The sequence below is a fragment of the Petaurus breviceps genome, unplaced genomic scaffold (assembly GCF_028583685.1).
Source record: "Petaurus breviceps papuanus isolate PSGF00001 unplaced genomic scaffold, PetGlider_PUasm1.0 685, whole genome shotgun sequence".
Lineage (NCBI taxonomy): Eukaryota > Metazoa > Chordata > Mammalia > Diprotodontia > Petauridae > Petaurus > Petaurus breviceps.
In genome coordinates this window covers 2492074-2505531 of record NW_027186455.1, presented here as the reverse complement: position 1 = coordinate 2505531, position 13458 = coordinate 2492074, and the positions used below count along the sequence as shown (strand labels likewise).

Genomic DNA, 13458 nt, shown 5'->3' with positions numbered 1-13458 from the left:
TTTAGATCTCCTGTCTGCCATTCAAACACCACCCTTGCCTCTTAAACTCTGCTCATTTCTGCAGTCTCTCCCCCAAGCTGGAGCTGGATCTCCCACCACACATGCAGCAAGCAGTGTAAGAGGGCCCACCTTCAGAAAACTGGCCCAAGCTCTCCTGGCCAGCAATGGGACTACTTTGTAGTCTGTTTAAATGTCATTATGGAGTTGCTTTTCTGTGGTGAGGTCTGTGAAGCACAGATGCCCTTATAAAAGGATGAAAAAATAGAGGTGAGGAAGATTCTGGAGGACATGAGGGTTGGATGGGGAAAAAAGGGACGAGAGATTTAAAATAAGGAGGCTGGGAAAGAAAGAAAGTGGTTCAAGGGAAAAGATGAGAAAGTAAAAAAAAATATGAAGAAGATAGGAGGGAGAGGATAAGGAAGAGAGGCTGAGGAGGTTGGAAGGAGGAACAATGCCGTACATGAGGAGAGTGGAAAGATATTAAAAGGGGGATAATGAAGATGGAAGACGCTGTGGTGACAACTGACCAGGGCAATTACCAGCTGTCTGAAAAAATTTAATTTTTTCAAAAATAGAGGAGAAACTGATTTCAACACTATAGTGATCTTAGGGTCTCCTTTAAAGAAATCTGATTTGATTTGGTCACAAGGTCCCCCAGAAGCTCCTGGAGTCAAATACCCAAGGTTCATGCAGGACTTCTCCCAGCATCCTTCATGACATTGTTCCAGGTTCAGTAATGTTGTTTTCCCCTTTACAGGTGGTCCACAAAGCTGTGCTAGATGTAGATGAGGCTGGCACAGAAGCAACAGCTGTCTCAGCCATGGAGATGAAGCCTTGTTCATTAATATGGCCTTTACCTACAGAGATTAAGCTTGATAGGCCATTCCTAGTCACTTTGTATAATGACAGAAACATACTTTTTATGGGGAAAGTCCTCAACCCCCAAATGCATAGCCCTCTTCAATAGGGGGCTGACAGGTCAGAAACTAAAATACTTAGATGTAAAAGGAAGATGATACCTACTTCCAGGTCAATGTGTCATATACTGGGGTGGCACTGGGCTAGTCCATACTCTCTCTAACATGACGTTCTACATTTATTAAAAAAAATAAAGTCATGCTAATATACCTTGAGGTGTGTATTGATTTTATAACATTATTTTGATATAGGGAATTTTTTCTTGTTGTTTACAGCAATTTTATTTTTTAATACAGTTTTATTTTTCCCCAGTTGCATATCAAGAACATTTTTAACATTCATTTTCACACAGTTTTGAGCTTCACATTTTTCTTCCTCCCTCTCCCTCTTCTGAAAATGGTAGGAAATTTTTTATTGTTTACGCATCTACTATCATGTAAAAAAGTATTTCCATAGTAGTCAAAGTTGTCAAAGAAGAAAGATCAAAAAGGAAAAAAAACACTAGAATATAAAATAAGTGAAAAATATGCTTCAATCTGCATTCACATTCTGTCAATTCTTTATCTGGATATGGATAGCATTTTACTTTGAAATCCTTTATACTTGTCTTGGATCATGAGAAGATCTGAATCATTCATAGATGATCCTCACACAATTGTTTTCCTGGTTCTGCTCAGTTCACTTTGCATCAGTTTGTACAAGTGTTCTCAGGATTTTCTAAAATCTTCCTGTTCACCATTCAGTTGCATTCATATACCACAGCTTGTTCAGCCATCCCCAACTGATGGCCATCCCCTCCATGTCCAATATTTTGACACCATGAAAAGGGCTGTTATCAATATTTCTGCACATATAGGTTCTTTCTCCTTTTAATGATATCTTTGGGATACAGACCTAGTAGTGCTATTGTTGGATCAAAGGGTATGCACTGTTTGGTTGCCCTTTGGGCAGACTTCCAAATTGCTCTCCAGAATGGTTGAATGAATGTTTCCTTTTCCCTTTTTACATGTTTACAACTTCCAACAACAGTGTCAGTGTCCTAATTTTCCCACATCCTCTCCAACATTATCATCTCCCTTTTCTGTCATATTAGCCAATCCCATAGGGGTGCAGAAGATTCTCGGAATTGTTTTAATTTGCATTTCTCTAACCCATAGCCATTTAGAATATTTTTCATATGAGTATAGGTACCTTTGATTTCTTCATCTGAAAACTGCCTTTTCATATTCTTTGACCATTTATCATTTGAGGAATGGCTTGTATTATTACAAATTTGGCACAGTTCTCTGTATTTTAGAGAATTGAGGCCTCTATCAGAGACAGTTTTTATAAAGATTGTTTCCCAGCTTTGTTTTCCTTCTCATATTGGTTTCATTGGCTTTGTTTCTGCAAAAACTTTTTAATGTAATATAATCAAAATTATTTATTTTACATTTTGTGATGCTCTTTGTCTCTTGTTTGGTCATGAATTTTTGCCCTCCCCACAGATCTAACAGGTAGACTATTTACATATTGTAGGATTCTGGTTTTTGATCCATTCTGCTTTCCACTTCCATTTTATGGAAGAGTTCATCCCATTCACATTAAGTTATGCAGTTTTTGTTCCCTCCATCCTGTTCTTCCTCCTGCTTGTCCTCTCTCTCCTTTTACCCTTTCCCTCCTCACCAGGGTTGTGCTTCTGTCTACCACCTTCCATTGTCTGCCCTCCCTTCTGTCAGTTTCTACCCCTTCATCCCAACTAACCCCCCCCCCTTACTTAATCTCCTCCCATCCCACTTCACTGTCAGGTAAAATGATATCTGTATTCCATTGATTGTGCATATTATTCCCCCTTTGAGCCAATCCTCAGGACAGTAATGTTCAAGGGATGCTCGTCGTTCACCCTCCCATCTTCCCCTCCTCTCTTTGGCATCTCTTCATATGAAATAACTTCCCCCGTTCTCCCTCTCCCTTTCTTCTCTACCCACTATACTCCTCTTTCTCATTCCTTAATTTTTTATGTCATTCCCTCAAATTTGCCTTATACCCATACCTTCTCTCTATTCATATTGCTTTTATCTGTACTATTAGTGATACAATCTCTTAAAATTAAAAGTATCATCTTCCCCTGTAGGGGTGTAAGTTTAACTGTATTAAATTCCTTGTGTTTCCTTTTCCCTTTGTATTTGTTTCTGCTTCTCTTGGGTCTTGATAATGAAGGTCATATTTTTGGTTTACTTCTGGTCTTTTTATGAAAACTTGAAATCCTTCTTCTTCATTGAATGATCATGTTTTCCCTTAATGTATTAAGCTTAATTTTTCCAGGAGCATGATTCTTGGTTGTAGTCCTAGCTCCTTTGCCTTCTGGTATATCACATCCCATGACTTCTCATTCTTTAATTTTGCAGCTGCCAGGTGCTGTGTACTCTTGATTTTGACTCCCAGATATTTGGATTGTTTGTTTCTGGCCACTTATAGTATTTTGACCTGATAATTCTGAAATTTGTCTGTACTGATCCATGAGGTTTTTATTTTGGTAACTCTTTCCTGAGGTGATCAATGGTTTCTTTCAATGCCTATTTTGACCTCTGGTTTCAGGACATCAGAGCACTTTTCCTTGATAATTTCATGAAAGATGCTGTCCAGGTCCTCCTTTTGATTATGGCTTTTAGGTAGTCTGGTGATTCTGATATTGTTTCTTCTAGATCTATTTTCCAGGTCAGTTGTTTTTCCCATTAGGTATTATGCATTTTCTTCCATTTTTTTCATTCTTTTGATTTTGTTTCGTTGATTCTTGTTGTCTCCTAGAATCATTAGCTTACACTTGCCCAATTTTAACTTTTTAGGTGTTATTTTCTTCAATTAGCTTTTGTATTTTCTTTTCCATTTGGCCAATTGTACTCCTTAAGGAATTGTTTTTTTAGTGTGTTTTTGTATCTCCTTTTCCATTTGGCCAATTCTTTGAAAGCAGTTTTTCATTTTGATTCTTTTTTCATAATTCTCTTGCATTACCTTTATTTCTTTTCCCAATTTTTCTCATACCTCTCTTATGATTTTTAAACTCCTTTTTAATCTCTTCCATTCTGGGCTTGAGACCAGTTTCCATTTTTTTTTTTTTTTGTAGTTTTGCCCATAGGTATTTTGCGATTGTTGTCTTCTTCTGAGTTTTTGTCTTGGCCTTCCTTTTCACCATAATAATTTTCTATGGTCAGATTCTTTTTTGTTGTTGCTTCCTCATCTTTTTTTCTGGCCTTTTTCCTTTCTTTTGAATTTGATCTTTGCTCCCGGAATGAAAAGGGGTCTGTCTCAGGCTTCTTGTTCCACTGGCTTCAGGCACTGACTGTTTACCTGGTGCTGTGTTGATGTTACCCAGAGGTCCATGGGGGAACCCCCATGTCTGTTGCTGTGTTGAGGGGGTACCTGGTGCTTCTGGAGACTGTAAGGTCTGGTAGTTACCTGGGTCTGAATTGGGGTCCTAGTGGTAGCATGTGTTATGTGTTTAGGCCCCTTGTGGTTCTTCTGGACTTTGCTGGGGCTACACTGAAGCACATGGAGGTCTGGTCACTAAAGAGTGCCTGTGTTACCTGGACTGTGCTGAAGCATGTGGAGATCTGGCTACTTTCTCATCATACTGGAGGATGCCTGTTTGTCCTGGGCAATGCTGAAGCTTGAAGTGGTTCTCAGAGCTGGAGTCTTCCAGTTCCTTGGTTATGCTAAGGCACTTGGGGCTCCTGCTGTTGGTATTTACCTGCTCTCTCACACTGGGGCTCAGAATCGTCCACTGGTTTGCTGAGTTAAGGCTTGATGCTGGCTTGCTAGAATGCTTCCTCTCATGGAATGCCCTTTCACCTGACTGAGAGATCTTTCTTACTGATTCTCTAAGTCTCCTGGAGTTAAAGACCACTCCATCGTGTCTTTCTGCTGGCTCTGCTGTTACAGAATTTGTTCAGAGACACTGTTTTATGGTTGTTTGGAGGTAAATATGGGAGAGATACAACAATTTAGTGTTACTCTGCCATCTTGTTTCCTTGAAATAATTGGCAATTTCTTGACAAAATTTAGGCACCATTGCTTTAACAATAAAAGGTTACAGTTATTTCTCATTGTAATAAATTGATTATCTAGAAACTATATTTGTGAGCACATTTTTCTCTTCACTCATTCCTTTTTCTTACACTCTGAACTGTATTTTCCTCATCTGTAAAATCGAGATAATGATAGCTGTATAAGATTGTTGTGAAGAAAACACTTAGTGAACCTGAAAGTTATGGAATCCGAATAATGCTGCCCCCAGATCCAACATTCTAAATTCCTTATGTGCCCCACTGAACAGCAGGCATGTCCTCATTTAACCACACAATCTGACTTTAACCACATCTCAGGTCCCCACCCTGAGACTCAAGACAGTCGCTGCCCCTAGCTAGCCACTGTCCCCAGATCCAATTCACATATTTAAACAAGTGTGTTCTTGGACACAGTCACAATCACATCATTCATTTAGCCCAAGACACAACCGCAATGCTGAAATATTCATCTTGACCAGACAGGACCATGATAACTAGCCATTCAGAAAACAGCATAATCACTGAACCGTATAAGATACGCCTCCTCTATTAACTACTTCCTTGAGAAACCTCTCCTGTCTTCTTAATATGCATAATTTGTTATATAATTGCATCTTTACCCGATAAAAATCCATCTTGTTTTCTCTCAAGTTGCTGGTTCTTCTTGGGACTTAGCCTGCTTCTGAGGGGCATCAATACTCAATAAATTCCTGTACTTGGATAAGAGGTGGTCTGACTCTGAATTCTTTTATGTGGTGCCACCACAATACACAATAAAACTGTAACAAAAGTGTTATAGATGTGAATAATTATTCATTCAATATTTATTAGGTACCTAATAAATTATACATCCTCCTCATCCTCTCTTGATCATTGTGTTCCAAGAGATGAGAAGATAAACCATGACCTCTTCCCTCAGTGAGGTTATAGTCCAGTAAAAAACATATTCATGGACATGTACATATTCAAATAGAATAAAAATTATAATGTTATAGGTAGGCATATACATTCAAAGTAATATAATAAATTGGAGGAGAAAGAAACTATTTAATTCAGGAGGGTTATTGTTATTGTTCATTCATTTCAATCTTATCTGACTCTTTGTGACCCGATTTGGGGTTTTCTTGGCAAAGATATTGGGGCAGTTTGCCATTTCCTTCTCCAGTTCATTTGTACAGATAAAGAACCTGAGGCAAATAAGGTTAAGTGACTTGCCCAGGGTCATACAGCTAGTAACTATCTCAGGCTAGATGTCAACTCAGGAAGACATGTCTTCCTGACTACTGGCCCAGTTCTCTATCCAATGTGTCACCTGGCTGCCCCAGGAGTATGACAAAAATAGTATTGCGGGAGTTGTGTGTCCTTTAACAATGCAGAATAGATGTTTTGGGGCAAAGTTCTTCAGTCCCAAGCATCAGAGAAAGGAATTATGCCCAAAATATAAAGTAATTTTAGTTTTAAAATAAAGTAGGAAAAAACTTCTATACAGGGTTTAAAAAATACTCAAGAATTATTATTAAAGAACTGTAATACTTGGAGCTCTTACTCAGAACTTCCTAGAAGGCCCTATTGCTAAGTCTTAGCTAACAAGTACCTTCATGTCACACCACTGATTGATTCTCCAAAAAACTAGGAAGTTCCTGTGTACCCAATAATGGTTTTGTCTGCTACATTTAGGCAAAGAATTCAAAGATCTACTGATCGCAATCAGTTTAGCAAACTTGATCTAATCCAGGTATTCAGAGTTAGTAAACTTTGTTTTTAGAGACAGCTAGGTGGTACAGTGGATAGAGCATTATGATTGGAATCAGGAATATCTGAGATCAGATCCCACTTTAGACAGTTACTACCTGTGTGAGTCAATCACACACCATTTATCTCAGTTCTTCATCTACAAAATGGGGACACATTTGGAGAAGGAAATGGCAAAACGTTTGAGGTCTATATTTCTGCCAAGAAAGCCCGAAAGGGTTACATATACAATTACACAACAATAACAAAACTTTCTTAATCACAATGCCCTTGTGGTCAACAACTTCAATCACATTATAGGCCACTCATGCACTGATTACCCTTAAGATCCTCCTCCTACTCATTTTCTATGGAAGTGCTGTAGCACCAATGCAATATTCACAGCACTGAAGGTGTCTGTAAATATGCCGACATAGTTCTCAATCACAAAACATAATGGACTCTCCATATAGAAGACCAAGGGCAAAACATTTATTCAGACAACAGAAAACCAAATCTCAACACAAGGAAACTGAATCCATAATAGCAATATAGAAGTTAGTACTCCATAACACAGCAGAGAGCCACACCATCCTTTAACCTTCCCACAAACCAACTCGCATGTGCCTGTCTCCCTGGGTGCATCTTTTCTCACCATCTAGCTTCTCTGACTCCCAACTTCCTGTGGACTCTTGCTCTACCCTTCAGCAAACCCCTCCCACCACAGGTTCCATGTGATTACATTCATGCTATCAGAGGGCAGGGGAGATCTTCAAATCAGGGAAAGCCTTCAAATTCCCTCAGACTTATTAAGGAAAAAGGAAGATCTTCAAATTACCATTACCATTACACATTCCCAGCAACAAAATTCAGATATAAGGTCAGAGGCCCCAAGTTCTGGGCTCTCGGGATAGACATCTTTCTGTACATGTGAGCAATCTCAATAATAAACTTTCTGCCTTGTGATTTTTTGCACATTTGTGCTCCTTGGGACCTTCTTTATGATCTCACTGCTCCTCCCAGAAAAGACTTCCTTTATCCCTGGTAGACAGCTCAAGGGATCTCTAAAGCTCCTAACTGGACATTGGGTCATCACATTGGTTGCCACAGAGTTTCAATGATTCTGTCAAGACAGCCACTCAGGAAGTGACAGGTACTTAATCTGCTTAGTCACGTGAATGAAAGAAAATGAGAAAGATCAATTTAATGAGCTCAAAATATACCACTACTATGTTATGTTCAGAGTCACAGGATAGTGGAAATCAGGCTATGAGGTTTGACAGAAAGGCAGCTGGGAACAGTTCTCTCTTTCTTGAGGTTACTCAGAGCAGAAATGTCACCAGCTCTTATATTCTATAAGACAAAGAGGATGAGACTGTAAGCAGTCCAACCTCAGGGGTCTATACATCAGTTGAAGGGTAAGGATTAGTGACAGTGAGGGGAAAATACAAGGGGAAAAGTGAAAATATCAAAACTTGTAAGAGGAAAAAGCCTCAGTAAAAGCCAAGTATGCATGCAAATAAACCAAGAGAGAATATTCTCCCCTTTCCATCCATCTCTCCCAGAGCCATAACTCTGTGATTATCTTCTAGTCTGTGTGTGTGTGTGTTTCTGTGTGTGTTTTTTAGAGGGAAGAATGTATTAAAACTCTCAAAGAATCCAACGTACTTTAAACCAATGCTACAATTAAGGAGGAGAGTGGACCAATGCTTCCCGATGAAAAACAGGTGTAGGGACTTTGAGAATTTCCATCTGTCATGAAACAGCAAAAATCTCCAGAATGGTTCAAAGGAAAAATATGTAACATGTACACTCTGCCCCTACTCTCTTAGGTTATATATGCCTTTCAGGGTTTTAGAGGGGGCGGTTTAGCAGCAAGCACCCTAGCATCTCCAGGGTGGCTGCCAACACAGGTTCTTAGATCTGTTTTGCTAAAGGAAAGCAACTCAAAATTGGTTAACAAGCTTACTTTAATCAGTCGAATATATATCTTTTACCTAGCTCAGGGGGAAAAGGTCAACACCCTGAACTTTAGAGTATACAGACAGAATTATCAAGACAGAGAAACAGATCAAGTAGACAGGTTTCCAAAATGTCCAACTGTTACATCCATACCAAATCAACATCTGGGTTTTTCAAAGCCAGGGGGTTCTAATAGTAATGGAATTTAAAGATCCCCCTGTATTGGTTTGGTTTTTGGTTTGATTATGTTAAAACCCAGAGCTTGTGAATCCCACTTGTGGGATGGACTTGTTGATGTGAAAAGAGAAGGTTGAACTGGGAGGATCTAGTGACATAAATTTAGAGAGACACAAGAAAAGAGAGAGGCAGAAGAATATTTTGGAAGCAGCATCTTGGAGGCAGAGAGAGACAGAGTGGATTGCTGAGGGCCAGTTTGAATTGCCCAGGACTTTTGAGAGCTGCCAAGGACTGAGGAGACATGGCTGTTATGCTGGTACTTTGTCTGTCTGTTTTGATGTTGTTTTGCCACATTTGTTCACTGGTGAAGGACAATCGTGTTGTTGCAGAGGTCCTTGAACCTTGCTGTTGGTTCAGAACTCTTGAGACTGTTCTCCAGACAGAGAATACATTCTGTCCACTCGTGGAGGACAGTGCTGTTGTTGCAGAGGTTCTGGAACCTTGCTGTTGGTTCAGAAGCCCTGTAGAAGGATTTTCTTGTATGTTTACAGGAATCCTGGAAGGGGGTTTTGCTATGTTTTCAGGGGTCCTAGGACTGTTCTGCAGACAGAGAAGGAATTAGTGAAGACACTGGCAATGTATCTTGTGGCCTTGCTAAGCTTTGTCTCTCCAGGAACAAAGATTGCTGAGAACTTGCCTCTGGTCAAGATGAAGAAAAGAACTCTCTTTGGGTATTAAATGCTGTGCTTAAGCTTGTTATAACTCTGGGGTAGATTCAATTGTGATCCAAGGGTGGGGAACTTTTGACTTTTTTTGTGCTCTGTGATTAAACAAATGAATGTACTTTACTTACAATTGGAAACTAATTTCCATTTGATAAGAGGGACTTTGTGATGGACTAAATGAATGTACAGCCTAAGGGAAGAGGGACTTTGTGATTGATTAAATGAATGTAATGTCCAGGGGTGGGGTAGTACTTGATTGAATTACACTTGGTAAGTGCTGTATTTTGAATGATGCTATATTTTTATTTTCTCTGTTCTTATTTTTCACTGAATAAAATGGAGAGCACCTATACTGGTATTTTGAACCTTGGGAAGTTGCTTTTGCTTGGCATTAAGGGCAGGAGGAAGGAAGTTGGGGATATTTTTCTAATGCCATTGGTTCAAGTCCCCACTGTCTATGTTCCTCCATTTGTTAGGGTGCCCAGTGCCCAGCACTAAAACATTTAGTATCAATGGATTTTACAAAGGGATATTCATGTCACAGATATAGTTATAAAAAACATATAAACATTTTCACAACACCTGGGGAGCATAGTCCTCCCCCTGACCAAATTAGGTGTTAGAATGGGGTATGGATTAAACCCAAAATTTAGCTCCATTCCAGTATGGTAATGGTCCAATCATTTAGAACAGGAATGCCACCAACTCTTATATTCTTTTTTTAAATTAATTTTTATGTTTATTTTTAGTTTACATCATTCATTTCCACAAGATCTTGAGTTACAAATTTTCTGCCCATCTTTATCCTACCCACCACCTCAAAACAGCGATCCCACTGTATACCTCCTCCCCCAATCTGCCCTATCCTATATCCTTCCCCATCCCCCTCTGACTTTTTGATAGGGCAAGATGGATAGCCATACTCCAGTGGCTGTATATCTTATTTCCCCAGTTGCATGTAAAAATAATAATGATGATAATAATAATATTTTTAACTTGATTTTACAACTTTGAATTACAGATTCTTTCCTTTCCTCCCTCATCACCCACCCTTACTGGGAAGATAAGCAATTCAATATAGGTTGTGCATGTGTAGTTACACAAAGCATTTCCATAATGGCTATATTGTGAAATACTGACCATATTTCCCTCCATCTTATCCTGCCCCCCACTTGTGCTGTTCTCTACTTTGACCCTGTTTCTTTTCAAAAGTGTGTGCTTCTAACTACCCTCCCCCTCAACCTGCCCTTCCCTCCATCATCCCCCCTCTCACCCTATTCCTTCCTACTCTCTTGTAGAGCAAGATACCCAATTTAGTGTGTATGTCATACCCTCCTTAAGCCAAATTCAATGAGAGTAAGGTTGACCCATTCCTTTTTGCCTTCCTCTTCTTCCCCTCCATTGTAACAGTTATACCTTGAATATTCTATACGAGATAATTTACCCCATTCTGTCTCTTCCCACCTCCTCTCATTATATTCCTATCTCACCTCTCAATTTCACCTTTTAAATATCATCCCTTCCTATTTGATTGATCCTGTGCCCTCTGTATATGTATACCTGAACACATGTATACACACTCATGTATGTTTTCATAAACACATATACCCTCCTATAGAGACATACATATGTATATATTTTTTTATTTTTATTTCCTTCAACTATTCTCATATTGAGAAAAGTTTCATAAGTTATGATTATAGCTTTTCCATGTAGGCATGTAAATAAAGTTTGATAAGCTCCTTATGATTTCTTTTCCCTGTTTACCTTCTCACTCTTTTCTTGCTTCTTGTATTTGAATATCCAATTCTCTGTTCAACTCTAGTTTTTTCATCAAGAATGCTTTAAAGTCCTCTATTTCATTGAATGACCATATTTTCCCCTAAAACATTATACTCAGTTTTGCTGGGTAGGTGATTATTGGTTTTAATCCTAGCTCCTTTGATCTCCAGAATATCATAATCTAAGCCCTTTGATCACTTAATGTAGAACCTGACAGATCCTGTTTTATCCTGATCATCTTTCCACAATATTCAAATTGTTTCTTCTTGGCTGCTTGTAATACTTTCTCCTTGACCTGGGAACTTTGGAACCTGGCTATAATATTCCTAGGAGTTTTCTTTTTGGGATCTTTTTCAAGAGGTGATCAGTGGACTCTTTCAACCTCTATTTTGCTCTCTGGTTTTAAACATGAGGGTAATTTTCCTTGAGGATTTCTTGAAGGATGACTTCTAGGTTCTTTTTTTGATCATGGTTTTCAGGTAGTCCAATAATTTTTAAATTCTCTCTCCTGGATCTATTTTCCTGGTCAGTGGTTTTTCCAATGAGATATTTCACATTGCCTTCTATTTTTCCATTTGTTTGGATCTGTTTAATAGTATCTTGATTTCTCATAAAGTCATTAGCTTCCAATTGCTCCAATCTAATTCTGAAGGAATTAGTATCTTCAGTGAGCTTTTGAAGTTCTTTTTCCATCTGGCAAATTTGGATTTTTAAGGCATTCTTCTCCTCGTTGGCTTTTTGGACCTCTTGTGCCATTTGATTTAATCTATTTTTTAAGGTGTTATTTTCTTCAGTCAGGTCATTGACTCACTTTTCATGATTTTCTTGCATCATTTTCATTTCTTTTCCCAATTTTTTCTCCACTTCTCTTACTTGATTTTCAAAATCCTTCTTGAGCTCCTCCATGGTTTATAGCCCATTCAGATTTTTCTTGGAAGCTTTTGGTGCAGGAGTTCTGACTTTGTTGTCTTCCTCCTGTTCCATCTTTTGATCATTTGTCCCCAAAATAGGAGTGTACAGTTGGGTTGTGTTTGGTTTGCTTCCATTGTCTGCTCATGTTGCCACTCAATTAATTGACTTTTGAGCTCTTTGCCACAGTAGAAGTCTGCTTTCACAGGGGAGAGCTTTGTCCCAAATCCCTGGGGTTTTTACAGCTGCCAGAGCTATTTGGAGGGCACCATTTCTACAGCCCCCACATGCTCTAACTCACTGGTCACACACCTCAGGACCACCACCTAAACCACAATCCAGATCCAGGCAAGTTAAAGCAAGAGGGATTACCCTCTGAATGTTCGCTTGGCCCCCCTACAATTTGCAGGCTGGGAGCTCTGAAGCATCCACGTGGAGGCGGCTGCAAGGTCGCTGCCACTACACCACTTCTTGTTCTGGGGGGCAGAGGCCAGACCATACCCCATCCCCCCCAGTTCCAACAGAGTTCTTCACTGACCTCTAATTTTGTCTTTCACATTTATGGGTTGATAATTCTGAAACCACCACAGCTGCTGGTGATCCACTCTCCCAAAGTCCATGGCTGCTCAGGGCTGCCTGGGGCTAAAACCATGGGTTCATGTGGGGCTGGGCTCTACTCCTAGTGTGCTGCAATGTACCCTTCCTGTCCACCTGCTGGGCTTACTTCAGCGGGAGATTTGTTTCTCTCTGTCACTTTGTGGGTTCTGTGGCTCTAAAATTTGTTTACAGTCATATTTTATAGGTATTTGAGGTGGTTATAGGGGGAGCTCAGTTGTGTTTTCCTGCTTCTATGCTGCCATCTTGGATCTGCCCCCTAACTCCTATAGTCTATAAGGAAAAGAGGACAAGGCTATAAGCAGCCCAAACTCAGGGGTTTATGTACCTTTTATGCTCTTCAGTGGGGTTTATGCTCTTCAGTGGAAGAGCAAGGGTTAGTAACAGTGAGGGGAAATACAAGGGGAAAAGTGAAAACATTAAAAATATTAAAATAAAAACCTTCATAAAAGTCAAGGATGCATGCAAATAAGCCAACAGAGGATATTCTCCTCTTTCCATGCCTCTCCCTCAGCATCATACCACCAGGATTACCTTTTAGTGTGTGTCTGTGTGTGTGAGAAAGAGAGAGAGACAGAGAGAGAGAGAGAGAGAGA

At 39.5% G+C, this 13458-nt stretch overlaps 1 protein-coding gene and 1 pseudogene across 1 annotated transcript in view; one reads left to right on the top strand and one right to left on the bottom strand.

Moving 5' to 3' along the window:
* The window catches only part of LOC138174073 (alpha-1-antichymotrypsin-like), a 20632-nt gene extending 19665 nt beyond the window's left edge, over positions 1-967 (top strand). The window contains 1 exon segment of the mRNA XM_069104221.1: positions 758-967. Within this exon segment, the coding sequence (XP_068960322.1) occupies positions 758-967 (210 nt within the window).
* A 3236-nt stretch (positions 968-4203) lies between these two features.
* LOC138174072 (heat shock protein HSP 90-beta-like) overlaps positions 4204-13458 on the bottom strand; it is a 123059-nt pseudogene continuing 113804 nt past the window's right edge.